This window comes from Hemiscyllium ocellatum, chromosome 4 (assembly GCF_020745735.1).
Source record: "Hemiscyllium ocellatum isolate sHemOce1 chromosome 4, sHemOce1.pat.X.cur, whole genome shotgun sequence".
NCBI classification, from domain to species: Eukaryota; Metazoa; Chordata; class Chondrichthyes; order Orectolobiformes; family Hemiscylliidae; genus Hemiscyllium; species Hemiscyllium ocellatum.
Window position 1 is genome coordinate 8232547 of NC_083404.1, and position 16841 is coordinate 8249387.

General features: G+C 43.3%; 1 protein-coding gene across 7 annotated transcripts in view; it reads left to right on the forward strand.

The window, feature by feature from the left end:
• The window catches only part of c4h8orf34 (chromosome 4 C8orf34 homolog), a 329014-nt gene that overhangs the window by 132129 nt on the left and 180044 nt on the right, over nucleotides 1–16841 (forward strand). For all 7 annotated transcript variants that reach the window (XM_060824118.1, XM_060824114.1, XM_060824119.1 and 4 more), the window contains 3 exons: nucleotides 5700–5838; nucleotides 9241–9372; nucleotides 10914–11042. In XM_060824118.1, coding sequence (XP_060680101.1) covers nucleotides 5703–5838; nucleotides 9241–9372; nucleotides 10914–11042 — 397 coding nt within the window. In that variant the 5' untranslated portion in view covers nucleotides 5700–5702. The remainder of the gene's footprint in view (nucleotides 1–5699; nucleotides 5839–9240; nucleotides 9373–10913; nucleotides 11043–16841) is intronic.

The window sequence follows — 16841 nt, forward strand, 5'->3', positions numbered from 1 at the left end:
AACTTACCTATTACCTCCCACTCTACAATACTAGTCCGATAAAAAATCCTGTTTAAGATTTATAAAAAATGAAATGTTTCAAAACTAGTCCGCTTTACTGAGTTTCCTCTGTAGATTTTTCTCTGTAGACTCTCTCCAGGTTGGTTTCTATGTTCTGTGGCACAGACTCCCCACAGACAGATACCTCTCAGAGAGTTCTTGACCTAGCAGCAGACATGTGTCCAATAATGTCTGGTGTTATACCCCAAAACATCAGATTGTTTAATTGGTTTTAATATTATCAAAATACTAAATTTAATTTTGATTGGACTTTGGTATGTTGGCACAATCTAAACTAGCGCTGAAAATGTGTTGCTGGAAAAGCATAGCAGGTCAGGCAGCATCCAAGGAGCAGGAGAATCGACGTTTCAGGCATGAGCCCTTCTTCAGGATTTGATTCCTGATGAAGGGCTCTGGCCCGAAACGTCGAATTTCCTGTTCCTTAGATGCTGCCTGACCTGCTGCGCTTTTCCAGCAACCCATTTTCAGCTCTGATCTCCAGCATCTGCAGTCCCCACTTTCTCCTATAATCTAAACTAGCCGAATTTGATTTTTTTGTGTCTCATGGCAATCCAGCTACTCTATTTGTGTCAACTATGTGTTACATTGTTACCTTGCTCAGAAAGCTTTGAACTGTGTCAGGAAGTTATGCTAGCTTTTCAACTCTCGTAAAGGTACAGTACCTCTATACCTTCATAACACTCTGAGACTGCTAGCTATTCATCTGAGAGATGCTTGTAAACTCTCAGTTGTGAACAGCATTCACTCCTCTTAAAGATACAGCATACATTTTCAACTTCATAACACCATAGGATAATAAAATGTTTACTGTACTTAGAACAGATAGTAATACTTGAGTACAGAAACATGGTCCATGCTTTCCATTAACTGAGAGTAAAAATCTGGGAATGGTGACACTTCGGATGCGATGCCCTAGTGAGGAAGGACCATCCTTTGACCAACCAAGGAGATGTATCAATGACATCTTCAGCAGAGCATGCTCCTGAGTTGAAGCTGGGCTGAGTAACCACGTAGGTGAGTGGAGTTTGTGGAGGGTCTTGCTGGTAAATCCTCTGAGGACTCTGTGGTTGCCTCCTCAGAGGTGGAGCTGAGGGCCTCTGGTGCTAGTTACTGTGGCATTTCCCTGTGGTATTGGGGAGAGCACAGGGCTACATAAGGGAAGAAGGGAATTTAATTCTGGAAGATATGTTTAAGGTTGTACAGTTTAAAACTGACTTAACCCTGGTGGTAACAGCAGGACAGTGCAGTACTGCACAATGAAGCTGATTGGATGACCCTAGAGGGACTCCATCTTGCTTTTCTCCAGCCTGATCAAGAATTCCCTCCTCTAGGAGAGTGAGAGGTCTGATGCCTACCTGCCCTCACCCCCACTTCCCCCAAAATCCCCATCCACCTCCGACCTCCTGGCCTGGTTAGGGACCAGTGTTCTTGCGGTGAGACAAAAGGAGGAATTGAGTATGATGGAGGCGGATGAACAAGTGGTGATGTGTGAGCAAGAGAAGTGCTGAGAGTTTCCCCAGTGTCTGGGTGGTACGTGCAGGAAAGGATCGTAGTTTGGGAGGCTGAGGTGGGTGAGAGCCCTGAAGTGAATGTAATGCATGCAATAGTGAGAGCTGAGTCCTGGTCAGTGAGTTCAGGCCCTGTGAGTGTGGGAGAATGTGCCTGTTCATGTTTGGGCTCCCCCCACCAAGGCAACACTGGTCAAGGTTACAATCTGTGTGGATTTTTTTAGGTGAAACATGGTTTATCGAGGGTGTGTTATATAAAGATTTTCAATCTTGGTGTGCAAGAGACAAGTTCAATGTTTATAGACAATGCAGCACTCGGGAGAATTGGAAGCTTTGAGGATGGCTGTGTAGAACTTCAAAAAGACATTGAAACATTGGTAAAGTTGGTGCATAGTTGGTGGGTGAAGTTCAATATAGAAAAGTGTGAATTGGTGCACTTTGGTAGAAAGAACATGAAGAATCAAGACAAATTACTTGGTACTGCAGCAGCAAGGCCTCGGTGTGTATAGAATTAAGTCAGGAAAGGTGACAGGACATGTAGAGCTGTTAATTATGCACGCAGTATGCTCAGTTTCTTACACAGGGATATAGAGTACAAGAGTCTGCAGATTATGATGAAGGTACTGACTCGACTCAGTATTGTGTCCAGTTCTGTGTGCTACACAATAGGAAGAGTGTAAATGCACTGGAGAAAATGCGAAAGAGATTTACTATTGTGGAACTAGCAACGTGACCCATCAGGTTGTTTGGAGATGTTGGGTCCTTGGAGATGAGAAGGTTAAGAGGAAGTTTGATAGAAGTTTTCAGAATCGTTATGGATATAGACAGAGGCGATAGGGAGAAATTATCCCCACTTGTAGAAGGATTAAATACAGGAGAGCACAGGCTTAAATTGTTTAGCAAAAGAAGCAAATATGAGGTGAACAGAAGATTTGTTCTTTCAGAGACTAGTTTGAGTATGGAATGTAAAAATGTGGTTTAGTAAAGGCATTGAAGAGGATATGGGATGATTATTTAAATAGAAGCAGAGTGGAGGCTGACAGACAAACCGCAGGAGATTGGCATGAAGTTACAATGGTTGGAGAGTCAGTGCAGACAGAATGGGTTCAATGGCCTCTTTCTGTAGTGTAACAGTTTTGTGACGTGGCCAAAGATGCTGTGTGGGGAGGCATGGCAGGTACAGCTGACAGCCTGTCTGCAGTCTCACGCAGGGAGTCCCTGCTGATCCTGCCTATTGACAGCTCCCACACTATCCTCTCAGTGGATTCCTGACAGACCCCTGAATGTTTGAACAGCTGACTTGGACGGAGTGTTCTCCTGGTCGCAGTGCTGCGATTGGAAAGCTTCTAGCTTTCTGACTGACCAGCAATTCTTCTAGAAATGGGATCCTTGGCCTTAAAGGCATTTACATGGATTTATAAAAGGGAAATCATGTTTGATGAATTTGGTAGCGTTCTTTGAGGATATAACAAGCAAAGTTGGTAAAGGGAACCACCAGATGGAGAATACAGTAATTGGTTTTTCAGAAGGTATTTGCTAAGGTCCCACAAAAACGATTATTACGCAAAGAGCTGATAGTATTGTGGTAATGTATTAGCATGGATGAAGGATTGAGTAACACATACAAGACAGAGAATTAGGATTAATGGGATTTCTTCAGGTCAGACTGATGTAATGACTAGACTTCTACAAGGATCATTCAATCATACAGCATGGAAACAGACCCTTTGGTCCAACCAGTCCACATCGAACATAATCCCAAACTCAACCAGTCCCACCTGCCTGCCCCTGGCCCATATCCCTTCAAACTTTTCTTATTCATGTACTTATCCAAATGTCTTTTAAATATTGTAACAGTGCCCACATCCACCACTTCCTCAGGATGTTCATTCCATATGCTGACCACCCCATGTGCTAAAAACTAGCTCTTCATGTCTTTTTTAATTCTCTTTTCTCTCATCTTAAAAACATGCTCCCAATCTTGAAATCCCCCATCCTCGGGAAAAGACAACTACCATTAACTCTATCTATACCCCTCCATATTTTATAAACTTCTAGATAATAGCCTGTCAACGTCCTACACTCCAGTGAAAGAAATCCCATCCTATCCAACCTTCCTTTATAACGCAAACTTTCCATTCCCGGCAACATTCTGGCAAATCACTTTGGAACCTTCTCCAGCTTAATAATATCTTTCCTATAAGTGGGTGACCAGAACTGGATACAGTATTCCAGAAGAGGGCGTACCAATGTCCAGTCCAACCTCAACATGACTTCCCAACTCCTATACTCAAGGTCTGAGTAATGAAGGCAACCGTGCCAAACGACTTTTTAGCCACCCTGTCTATATGTGACGCAAACTTCAAAGAATTATGCACCTGAACCCCTGGATCCCTCTGTTCTACAAGACTACCAAGGCCCGACCATTAACTGTATAAGCCCTACCCTTGTTTGTCGAATCAAAATGCAACATCTGTCCTAGGGTCTCAATTATTTACTATCTACTTTGATGATTCAGAGGAAAGGGCAGACTGTCATACCACCAAATTTACCAATGCTATGGAAATCCATGAGAGGGTATGTTGTGTTGAGTATAGAAGTAATCTATAAGGGGTGTTGAAAGATTGCATAACGGGGCAAAAGCTTAACAGATGCAGGTTAATCTAGCAAAGTGAGACATCATGCACTTTGGTGGGAAGAATCAATAGAAGACTGTGGTGAAATGGAGAAAGACTCAAAAAGAAAGTTACTGTGGAGAGGGATTTATGTGTTCTTATATGTCTAACATTAGCAGGAATTAAGAAGGCCAATGGAATTTTGAACTTTATTACAGAGGGCTTGGGGATGGTAAGTCTTGTTAAAGCTGTACGGGGTATTGGTGAGTCCACATCTGTATTATATTGTATAATTTTGGTCCCTGTATTTAAGAAAGTATGTACTGGCATTGAAGCAGTCAAACAAGATTAGCTACTCTAATTGCCCAGATGAAGGTATTGACTTATCAAGATTGGCTAAACGGGGTTAGGCTTGAATTCATTAAGAGTTTGGAAGAATGAAGGGTGATGTTATTGAACATTAAGATGCTGAGGGGACTTGACGGTGTAGATGTTGTGAAGGTGTTAGCCACTCAGTGATACAGATACACCAGAACGGGACATACATTTGAGACTCAGATGAAAAGGAATTTCTTCTCCCAGAGGATAGTGAATGTCTGGAATATTCTATCCCAGAGAGTTGTGGAGGCTAGATCAGTTAAAGTATTTAAGGAGAAGGAGAGAAGGTTTTCAAATATCGGCGCGTTGAAGAGTATGAGGAGCTGACCTGAAAGAGGAGTTGAGGCCTTGGGCAGATCAGCCATGATCTTATAGAATGGTGAGGCAACAGAAGGGCTGAATGGCCTACTCCTGCTCTATTTTTAATATTCCGCGATTCTTCTGTTCATGAAGACTCAATTACAGGCAGTTAACTGGCTTCGTCACGTGAATTCCTATGGCGTTTCTGAAACTGGTTGAGGTGAATTTGTCTCTAAGACAAGAGGCCCACCACCACAGTCATCAAATTCGGCGCATTGAGCACCCCAAGATGCAGTTGTGTAATACCATTAAAGTCTGGTAAATGTAGTCTTAGAATAATCAATTATACAGCATTGCACCAAAGAAGCCATTTCATTTTAGTGTCTAAATTATAGATTAGTCCTCAGTTGGTGACACTGGGAGAGTAGGTGCGTCTGAGATGGCTTGGAACATTGGAAATATTTGTGCTATACTTTCTTCCTCTTCTCTCAGAAAGGAACAATTAATATGTCAGCCGTATATAAATCTGATCAGTGCTCTTACCGAAACTTTAAATTATGATTCCAATTAATCTGCTGTTTACCTACTCTAATCTCAACTGGAATCTTCATCTCTTGTGTTCGTTGCAATTGTATAACCTCAGTATGGGCTAAGGTAAATAATGTTTCTGCTTTCTTGCAATCGTGCAAGTATATTTTATTGGTCAGCATTGCTACTGGGTTTATTGAACAATAGAAACATCTTTCATGTTCAGCACTGAATAACATGATAAAAGGTGTACATGGGTGGTGCTAATTACCAAATATTTCAAAAGTCATTTTTCTTTTTTTTAATTCAGGAAATGATGACAAAGCTGATAACAGAGACACCAGACCAGCCAATTCCATTTTTAATAAGTCACTTACAAAATAAACAGGGAAGTTGCAGTCAGCTTTCAAGAACACTTTCAGGCTCAGCTGCACTGTGGGCTGAAACAGGTAATGGCAGGAACTGTTTTCTGTACAGCTTTTCAAATGTGTTGAGTCTTAATTTTAGTCACTCTTGAAAGCTTTTCTTTGCTGAAGAGTAATGTTGAGTTCACGTGTAACAGGCCAACTAACTTATGACTTCAGTGTGAAGTTATAGGCTGGCACAGTGGCCCAGTGATTCGCACTGCTGCCTCACAGCACCAGGGACCTGGGTTCGCTTCCAGCCTCAGGTGACTGTCTGCGTGGATTTCCTCTGGTGCTCCAGTTTCCTGCCACAGTCACAGAGATGTGCTGGTTAGGGCCATGCTAATATTGCCCATCATGTGGAGGGGTGTGTAAGCTCAGTCAATTAACCATGGGAAATGCAAGGTTATGGGGGTGGGTCTGGGTGGGATGCTCTTTTGAAAGATTGGTATGGGCTGAATGGCCTGCTCCACTCCATAGGGATTCCATTTTCTGCACTATATTGCACCCATGTGAATATCTGATTGAAACAGAGGCTGGCTGTTTCCTCTTCCCTTATTGTTTTTGAAGGTACCTGGTCGGATTGCAGGTTCATGGAGCCAGAGAGCTGTAAAACAGCTGGGAAACAGACCCTTCGCCCCAACCCGGCCATGCCGACCAGATATCCTAAACTGATCTAGTCCCATTTGCCAGCATTTGGCCCATATCCCTCTAAACCCTTCCTAATCATATATCCATCCAGATGCCTTGTAAATGTTGTTATCTAAGTTCTCTAGGATAGTTTTCAGTTACACCTATGCAAAAAAAAATCCCACTACCCCAGATCAAAGAAGCAGCAAAATGCAAACACTAATACTTGAAAATGAATATGCCCAGGTTTCTCATAAGTGGATAATGTTCACCATCAAACATATGGTTTGATATCTTCACCTGAGGAACATGTGCCTTTTAATTTAGAAACTTAATGAAGGATTAAGCAGTGGGATGTGATGGTTGCTATTCCAAGGATAGAACTGCTATTTTATATGATTCATGGGATTTATTGGGAGGCTGTGGCGTAGTGGGATTATCACCAGATATTAATCCAGATATCCTGGTAATGGGTTTGGATCCCACCATGGTGAAATTTGAATTGAACTAAAAATATGGTCTTGTGGTGACCATTATTGAGGAAAAACCCACCTGGTTCCCTGCTGCCTCCAAGCAATGTTGTTGATTCTTAAATGCCCCCTGTTACTTCAATATTCCCCTTGGGTGGCACGGTTGTTCAGTGCTGCCTTATAGCGCCAGGGATCTAGGTTCGATTCCAGCCTCAGGCGACTGACTGGAGTTTGCACATTCTCCCCGTGTCTGCGTGGGTTTCCTTCGGGTGCTCCGATTTCCTCCCACAATCCAAAGATGTGCAGGTGAGGTGAATTGGCCATGCTAAATTGCCCATAGTGTTAGGTGCATTATTTAGCGGTAAATATAGGTTAGGGGAATGGATCTGGGTGGGCTACTCTTCGGAGGGCCGGTGTGGACTTGTTGGGCAAAATGGCCAATTTCCAACTGTAGCGATTCTAATCAATATACATCAGTTAGGGATGGGTAATAAATGCAGCCTGACCAGCAATATTCAAGTCCCATGAATCCCAAACTGGTCTTCCATATCCAAGTGTAGGCAATGAGTTGGAACACTGGTTTTGGTTCTACCTTCTGGAACATGGAGCAGGTCTGTCTATTGGGCTGATCCTGGAGGCTGTTATTGGAGGAAGGACAAAAGGCTATTACAGGAACAAAGAATGTTAGAGTTGAGCCTGTGGGATCCAGAAAGCCAATGCACCTTGATATAATGATGGGAGCACTGTCCTTACTGTGGGCGATAACATGTCTTTTTTTGATCATGGTTTGAAGCAAGGAGACCAGCAAAAATTGCATTACAGATTAAAACCAGGGATTAATATGTCGGTTGCAGAGTTGAGAGCTGTGGGCAATGTTGGGTTGCAGTGCTGAAGGAATCAATTTAAAGTGTGACCCATAAAAATTAAATTGGAATGAAGCACTTTACCAATGTTACACCTCACTGGAGATGACAGTCAGAGAGTGGGATAGAACCAGAGCAAATCAGGCATCCAGGATTGTGTCAGTATTCACATGACGGCTGACTGTGTACGTCTGGACAACAGCCCCAGAAGATAATGTGTAAATGAAGAGGAGGAAGGGGGTCAATGTTAGATTAAATGTTGGGGCCCTTAGGAGGAGGCTGAGATGAGTCTCAGGAAAGGACAGACTTAACGTACTCATATTGCTCAGATCTTTTGAGTATAGTAGTTGGGATGTAATATTGAGGTTGTACAGGACGCTAGTGAGGCCTCTTATGGAGTCCAGTTCCGGTCATCTTGTCATAAAAAATATATTATTAAAGCTGGAGATAATTCAGAAGAGATTTCCGAGGATGTTTCTGGGACTGGAGGGTTTGAGTTACAGGGAGAAGCTGGATAGGCTAGGACTTCTCTCCCTGGACCGTTGGAGGCTGAGGGGTGACCTTATTGAGGTTTATAAAATCATGAGCGACATGGATAGGGTGAATAACAAGTGTTTTTTCCCTCAGGGTGGGGGATGTCAAGTCTAGGGGGTGTATTTTTAAGGTGAGAGGAGGGAAACTTTAAAAAGTCATGAGAGTAATATTTTTACACAGAGCATGGTTTGTCTGTGGAATGAACTTTCAGAGGATGCAATGGTACAGTTGCAATATTTAAATAATATTTAGATGAGTACATGAATAAAAAAGCTATGGAGGTATATGGGCCAGGAGCAGGCAGGTGGGACTAGTTTAATTTGGGATTACGTACGGCATGGACTGGTTGGACCGAAAGGTCTGTTTCCATGCTGTATGACTCTATGACTCCATAAACAGGTCAAGATCCCTTGGAAGGGAAAGAAGGATTTGCAGAAATCTCCTCTCCGTCCAATCCTGTTCCCTTTTCTGACCTTGCTCTCCACTGATGGCTACAATGCTTAAAAATTCTTCTGTCTCTTTTAAATAAAGAGTCACCTCTTCCCGTGCTGTATCAGTGCCATTTGGAACGAAGCACTTTGGCAATGTTACAGCTCACTGGGGATGACAGGGCAAAATGCTTTGCTGCTCTCACTAACCAGTTTCCCCTCAGTTTCCACCTTGCATTTTTAATCATCTGCAATCACAGAGAATGGCTCAGGGACAGGTAGATGTCTAAAGCTGGGTGTAGAATCCAGCTATATATTCTGAAGACATCTGAAGTAAGGAAGAATTTTTATTATGACTCTAGCTGAAATATTGAACAGTTTTGGATACAGTTGGGCCATTAAAAAATCCAATGCCAAAACCTCAGAATTTAATAAGCATGTTCAAACAGTCACAGATTTCTGAATGAATGACGTATTTATTTACCTGGATTACCTGATTTTTAATGTTTGCCTCTCTTGCAGAAAACAAAGGGTCACGGCGAGATTGTAGAAGTTACGACAAACCATGGCTAATAAATGCCAAAAAACCAAAGAAGTCTAAGAGTGACCTTGCTGTCTCCAACATATCACCACCAACATCAGAATCAAAGTCCTGTAAGCATCATTTCATTTGGAATTGTTTACTTGATTTTTTGAGAGGTTAGAAGGAGTTTCCAAATCAGTCAAAACCTTGGTAGAGTTTCTCATTCAGGAAACCCACCTTTGGACCTGGCAGATATAAAAGTGGAACTGCCTTCAAATTAGTGTTATTTGTTTTAGTGGATGTGCAAAACATGCCTTATGTGTTTTAGACATTTGAGCTTGCCATTTTAGTAGTTAGGCTTATGTCCAAAACCGAGTGCGATCATGGTCAGATTCCTGCTACGTAATGATTCCACAGCCGAGCATTACCGCAGTCAGGAATGGCCTATAAATTCACAGTTTTATTGACAGCCCCAAGTTATTTCAGATCTTTGATATGGGGCAAAGAATCCAAATGTTTTCTTTGTAAAATAAAGGATTAAGCGATTATAGAATTTAAATTGTATGGAATGAACATTTCGTCAGTGTGTTTTTTTTGAATAGTGAAGTTATCAGTAGACGTGTCGCAGTTTATTTTATCTCAGTATGACTCCTGAAGTCTGCCCCTGGTGGAGAATGGTGTGGGGGGGGGCGCGGGGGTGGGGGGGGTGGGGGGAGAGGGGTGCGGTGCAAGAGTAAAAGATGGTGGGTTTGGGTTCATGGATTGGCGTGAGTTGGCACAATGTTAGCATGGAGGCTGTGGAACCGCGGCGATGAGGGAAGGGTCATGGGTTATGATTGATTTGCACTAAGTTGGCAAAGGGAATATTAAGGGCTGTGAGGGTTGGGAGAGGGGCACAAATTAGCATGGTGTGTGTGTGAGTCATGAGGTGACATTGCAAGTGCGTGGGGAATGAGATGATATTGGGATGAGGGTGTTTTGATGTATTATTCTGTTTACTGTGGGGTAGGCCTTTCACACCTTGTGGATGCTTCTGCAGGCAGTGGGGCTGATTCCCTACTTCTCCGTTGGGAGTGAATAGTTGAGCCTTGGTTTCCGACATGAATTTTATGGCTCTGTAACCACTCGATATCCAATGTGATGTTTCAACATGCCTTATGTCCCTCACCACCAATTATTCAATCAGCTCTGTTCTGGCTATATTCCAGTACAGGCTATTGATGTCAGCTGGCTTGAAGTTACTAATAATACGACAGATGATGCAAATATTGAACCAATCAGTCAGACCCACAATTGAATTGTGTTGTTGACGTCTGAAAAAGTGATTTCTGTATAAAACTGCTGAAAATGTTTTAACTAGCAGTCCAATGCATGAAATAAACTGAAGGCAATTCAACAGATAAACTAATGTAGACAATCGCTTATATCCTTCCTCATTCACATCTGGAAACAAATATTTACAGACTTCATTTAAATACATACAAATAGACAAAATGTATTTAAAAACAGATCTTTCCAGTTGAGATTGATGTTTCTGATTATGCATGATTGAGTTAAATTGTGTCTTGGATGGTGTCAAACAAAGTTGACCATTTATTAATGAGAAAATACATTTGAGACACATTGCCAAATAGGAGCTGAATTGAAATTACATTTCCATTAATCTCTGCAGTGCCAAGGTCAATAGAACAGGCAACGTGGGAATGGCGAACCAAACCTGAAAGTCAGAACTTCGATGAATTGAATCACATTCTTCAGGAAAGCAAGAAACTAGGCAAGGCCCTGGAGAGCCTGTCTCGGAGTGAGTATTCTTTATTATGGTTAGTGTTGTGACAGGAAGTCAGGATTAACTTTTTTAATGTGGGATCAGAATTGTTGAGGTGAACCTTTCCCAGTTCCGATCTTCCGGCAATGTTTGAACCTTGGGATGAGAAACTTGCTGGTGAATGGTGAGAGACCTCTGTGCATGCTTTCACGTGGCATTATGACTTTTTTTTAGATTAGATTACTTACAGTGTGGAAACAGGCCCTTCGGCCCAACAAGTCCACACCGACCCCCCGAAGCGCAACCAACCCATACCCCTACATTTACCCCTTACCTAACACTACGGGCCAATTTAGCATGGCCAATTCACCTGACCCGCACATCTTTGGACTGTGGGAGGAAACCGGAGCACCCGGAGGAAACCCACGCAGACACGGGGAGAACGTGCAAACTCCACACAGTCAGTCGCCTGAGTCGGGAATTGAACCCGGGTCTCAGGTGCTGTGAGGCAGCAGTGCTAACCACTGTGCCACCGTGCCGCCCACCAATTAGAGTCATAGAGTCCTACATAAGGAGACAGGCTCTTTGGCTGCTCCAGGCTGACTAAAACATCCATTTCCCTGCACTTGGCCCATATCCTTCCAAGTTAAAGCAAGGACTGCAGATGCTGGAAACCAGAGTCTAGATTAGAGAGGTGCTGGAAAAGCACAGCAGTTCAGGCAGCATCCGAGGAGCAGGAAAATCGCTGTTTCGGGCAAAAGCCCTTTATCAGGAATAGAGGCAGGGTGCCTGCAGAGTGGAGAGATAAATGAGAGGGGGGTGGGGAGAAAGTAGCAAAGAGTACAATAGGTGGATGGAGGTGGGGATGAAGGTCAGAGAGGAGGGTGGAGTGAATAGGTAGAAAAGAAGATAGGCAGGTAGGACAGGTCATGGGGACAGTGCAGAGCTGGAAGGTTGGAACTGGGGTGAGGTGGGGGAAGGGGAAATGAGGAAACTGGTTAAATCCACATTGATGCCCTGGGGTTGAAGTGTTCCAAGGTGGAAGATGAGGCGATCTTCCTCCAGGCGTCGGGTAGTGAGGGAGCGGTGGTGGAGGAGGCCCAGTACCTGCATGTCCTCAGCAGAGTGGGAGGGGGAGTTGAAATGTTGGGCCACAGGGCAGTGTGGTTGATTGGTGCAGGTGTCCCGGAGATGTTCCCTAAAGCGCTCTGCTTGGAGGCATCCAGTCTCCCCAGTGTAGAGGAGACCACATCGGGAGCAACGGATACAATAAATGATAATGGTGGATGTGCAGGTAAAACTTTGATGGATGTGGAAGGCTCCTTTGGGGCCTTGGATGGAGGTGAGGGAGGAGGTGTGGGCGCAGGTTTTGCAGTTCCTGCGATGGCAGGGGAGGGTGCCAGGATGGGAGGGTGGGTTGTAGGGGGGCGTGGGCCTGACCAGGTAGTCACGGAGGGAACGGTCTTTGCGGAAGGTGGAAAGGGATGGGGAGGGAAGTATATCCCTGGTGGTGGGGTCCGTTTGGAGCTGGTGGAAACGTTGGCAGTTGATTTGGTTTATGCGAAGGTTGGTAGGGTGGAAGGTGAGCACCGGGGGTGTTCTGTCCTTGTTATGGTTGGAGGGGTGGGGTTTGAGGACGGAGGTGCGGGATATGGACGAGATATGTTGGAGGGCATCTTCAACCACATGGGAAGGGAGATTGCGGTCTCTAAAGAAGGAGGCCATCTGGTGTGTTCTGTGGTAGAACTGGTCCTCCTGGGAGCAGATCCTTCTAAACCTTTCCTATCTGTGTATTTGTCCAAATGCCTTTTAAATGTTGTTAATGTACTCACCTCAACCCACTGGTAGCTCATTCCATATGTGTACCACCCTCTGTGTAAAAAAAACAACTTGACTCTCATGTTCCCTTTTATTCTTTCCCCTCTAACCTTAAACTGATGCCCTCTCTTCCCTGATTCCTCAACCCTGTGCAAAAGACCGAGTACATTCGCCCAAACCATGCCTCTTATCATCTCTTATACACTTCTACAAGATCCCCCCTCAGTCTCCTATGCTCTAAGATAAAAAATCCTAGCTTGCCCAACCTCTCCCTATAACTCAGACCATTGAGACCTGGCAACATCCTTGTAAATTTCTTTTGCACCGTTTCTAGTTTAATAACATCCTTCCCGAAGTAAGATGACTAAAACTGTACACCTCCCTCCAAGTGCTCACCAACATCCTATACGACTGCAACATAACATAACTTCCCAACTTGCCTCCTTGATGTGCTCATCTGCCAAATGGCAGTGGGAAACCAGACAGCAATAATTCCTGCCATCACAGTCCGAGTGGATACCTGGCTGCTTGCTCCTATGAGCCTCCATCTTGGCCAGCAGTTTGAGATACCTCAGGGCATGCTTCACGGGTGCCAACTGTCCTAAGTCCCCATTAACAGAGTAAAAAATGAGGTCTGCAGATGCTGGAGATCACAGCTGAAAATGTGTTGCTGGTTAAAGCACAGCAGGTTAGGCAGCATCTCAGGAACAGGGAATTCGACGTTTCGAGCATAAGTCCTTCATCAGAGGTTTGTGTTGTACATGGACATTAACAGAGGTTGGTGTTGTACATGGACTGAGCCTCACCAAGGCACCAACTCACCTGGAATACAATTCCTCACAAAACTGCTGCAGTTTGGATGAGACCAACACCTTGCTATTGAATGCTGTTACCAGCCACTTTGACTGACACCCATCTCATGTTTTGGAGCAGAGCACATCTCAGGGCTCTTAGATAGAACAGAAGTAGGACCAACTGAGCTCCTCAGACCTATCCCAGTATGAAAAGAGATCAGAAGTGCTCTTTGCCTAACTCCACAGACCTGCCCTTGTCTTCCTACTTAAACTCAATTTAAAATTATTATTTGAAGTAGATTCAGTTGCCCTTCTGTGGAGAGAATTTCTCAAATTTTACTGCTGTTTATGTTTCGAAATGTTTCACTCTTAATTTCACTCCTGAAAGGTCTGGTTCTAATTTTTAGATTATGTCATCTAATCCCACTCTCCTGAACCTGTGAAAGTGGTTTCTCTTTATTTATTCCTACCTGTTCTCCTTGAAACAATCCATCAAATCATTTTTTAACTATCTACAGTGCAAAGGAAAGGAATCCAGGTATTATTGTTGCAAATCCATGCACTACTCCCTCTAATGACATAATGTCCTTCCAAAGATGGACTGACCAGAGTTAGTTCTATCCCTTATATTTCAATTCTCAGTCGGCATCCCATTATCTTTTTTCAATATTTTTTGTTCTTGTTCCTGGTGCTTTACTTGATACAAAATCCTCCACATTTCCTACAGAAAATACTCTTTCCTGTCACTTTTTTAGTTCCAAGGTGAATGTCCACACATTTGCCTATGTTGTCATCCATTTGCCATTGTTCTGTCCTTATCTCTTTGTAATAACACTTTCCCATCTACACTACATAGATTAACCTATCCTTGTATTATTGGCAAATGTGGGTATATAGCTTTCTATCACATCATCAAAGTAGATAGTAAATATAGATGAGATCCCAACAAGGATCATTGCAGCGGCTACTAATGACACCTTGCCAATTAGCCAATTATTCCTACTTTACCTCCTGCCACTAAGCCAACTTCTGAATCAGAAAGGACATGGTATTGAACCTTGACTTAGCAATAAATTCCAACCTCACCTTTCCGATTTCCTAGATATCCTTCTAGGCCAGATTTTCAAGGGATCTTGTCACTTTTGAGTATGGTTGTTTAAGAGGTACCATCAAGTCATTCAAGGAGATAAAGCAATTTAGAATGTTGTAAATTTAAGGAGCATGTTCAGTGACTGGTCAACATGCCTCAGTCGTAAATGTGGCCCTGAATACCTATGCATGACTTACATTGAATAGGCTACAATCATAGAGGTGTACAGCATGGAAACAGACCCTTCGGTCCAACTCATCCAAGCTGACTGGATATCTTAAATTAATCTAGTCCAATTTTACCACATTTGGCTGATATCTTTCTAAGTCCTTCCTAATCATATACCCGTCCAGTTACCTTTTAAATGTAATTGTACCAACCTCCACTACTTCCTCTGGCAGGTCATTCCGTGCACGATATCAGGTCAAATGTTTGCAGAGTGAGAAATGTCTTGCTTACTTCCAGGGTAGTCTCAATAATAACAACACGACAAATTCTTTCTTTTCACCTGGCACTCCTATACTCCACAAATGCATTTCCACTTCTTTGTGTATGGTTCTATTTATGCCAATGTCCCTTAAGCTACACTCTAGCTTTTTCCTAAAAGCCAAATCAACATTATATTAATTAGATTTGCAGTGAGTTTATATTACCATTGCTTCTAATCTCTCGTTTAACTCGAGAGAGAATTTTCTGTTTGTGCCCTCCAGTTCTGCATTTACAGTTTTAATAACCTGCTTCCACCTGGGACACAAGCAGATTGCCTCTCCCACTAAGCAGCTGGTGCACTATGCAGTCACTTGGGTTTTTATTAGTAAGTCATGATTTAGAGAGCCTGTTAAACTGGCAAATGCTATGAGCCTAAGCATTCTCAGCGAGTTCTTTAATTTAAAAATGGTTTTGAACTTGTTTCTGACGTATGCCCTGTACAATGACAAGATACCTTCAACAATTCCTTCCTGAAGACAGCTGTCATGCACATCAGAGCAAGGCAAGCATCTCCCTCGGTTTGTTATTGTCAGAAAAATCAATATTACCAACATCTGGGCAAAATATCGACAACTGAGGCTACAATTCATACCTGGCCAATAGGCAGTTCCTTTCAAATCTCCTCGAAAGATCTGTGCCCATGTGTAACTGATGAAAGTTTTTGTAGCTTGTAACATCACATTGAGCCTGGTATGAGGGCATGCTTGACTTGGAAGATAACTCCCCAGGATCTGATTTGTTTTGGTCAGCCTAAAGTTGACTCAGGTTCTCATGGACATTCTGAATGAAGTCTGGCCATCTTCCCAGAATCAATTTCCATCGCTTCTACATTGTAGAGTCCTTAGCTGTGTTCTCCTGTAGTTGCTGATATCTCTGTTGTGCAAATCTAATCAGGTCAATGTATAGAACCATCTTTAAGTTCAATGTCAGTCATATCAACCCCCAGGTCTATGATCACATCTGTGGTCTTCAGCAGATTAGGCGAACTGCTCAACATATTGAATACAACCATCAAATTACCAGGTTTGCATGAAATCTTGCACCTTTACTAGTTGCAACTTCAATGGTCCACTGATTATTTCTAGTGAAAGAGGATCATGAGAGAGGGATTAGTAGGGAAACACGTGGGGCTAAAGGCTGCAATGTGCCCTGGACCTAGAGTCATGGAGATGTACAGCATGGAAACAGATCCTTTGGTCCAACTAGATATCCTAACCTAATCCAGTCCCATTTGCCAGCATTTGGCCCATATCCCTCCAAACCCTTCTTATTCATATACCCATCCAAATGCCTCTTAAATGTTGCAAGTATACCAGCCTCCACCACATCCTCTGGCAGCTCATTCCATACACGCACCACCCTCTGTGTGAAAAAGTTGCCCCTTGGGTCCCTTTTAAATCTTTTCCCTCTCACCTTAAACCTATGCCCTTTACTTTTGGATTCCCCCACCCCAGGGAAAAGAATTTGGCTAGTCACTCTATCCATGTCCCTCATGATTTTATAAACCTCTACAAAGTCACCCCATATCCTCCAACGCTTCAGGGAAAACAGCTCCAGCCTATTCAGCTTCTCCCTGTAGCTCAAACCCTCCAACCTTTGTAACATCCTCATAAATCTGTTCCGAACCCTTTCACGTTTCACAAC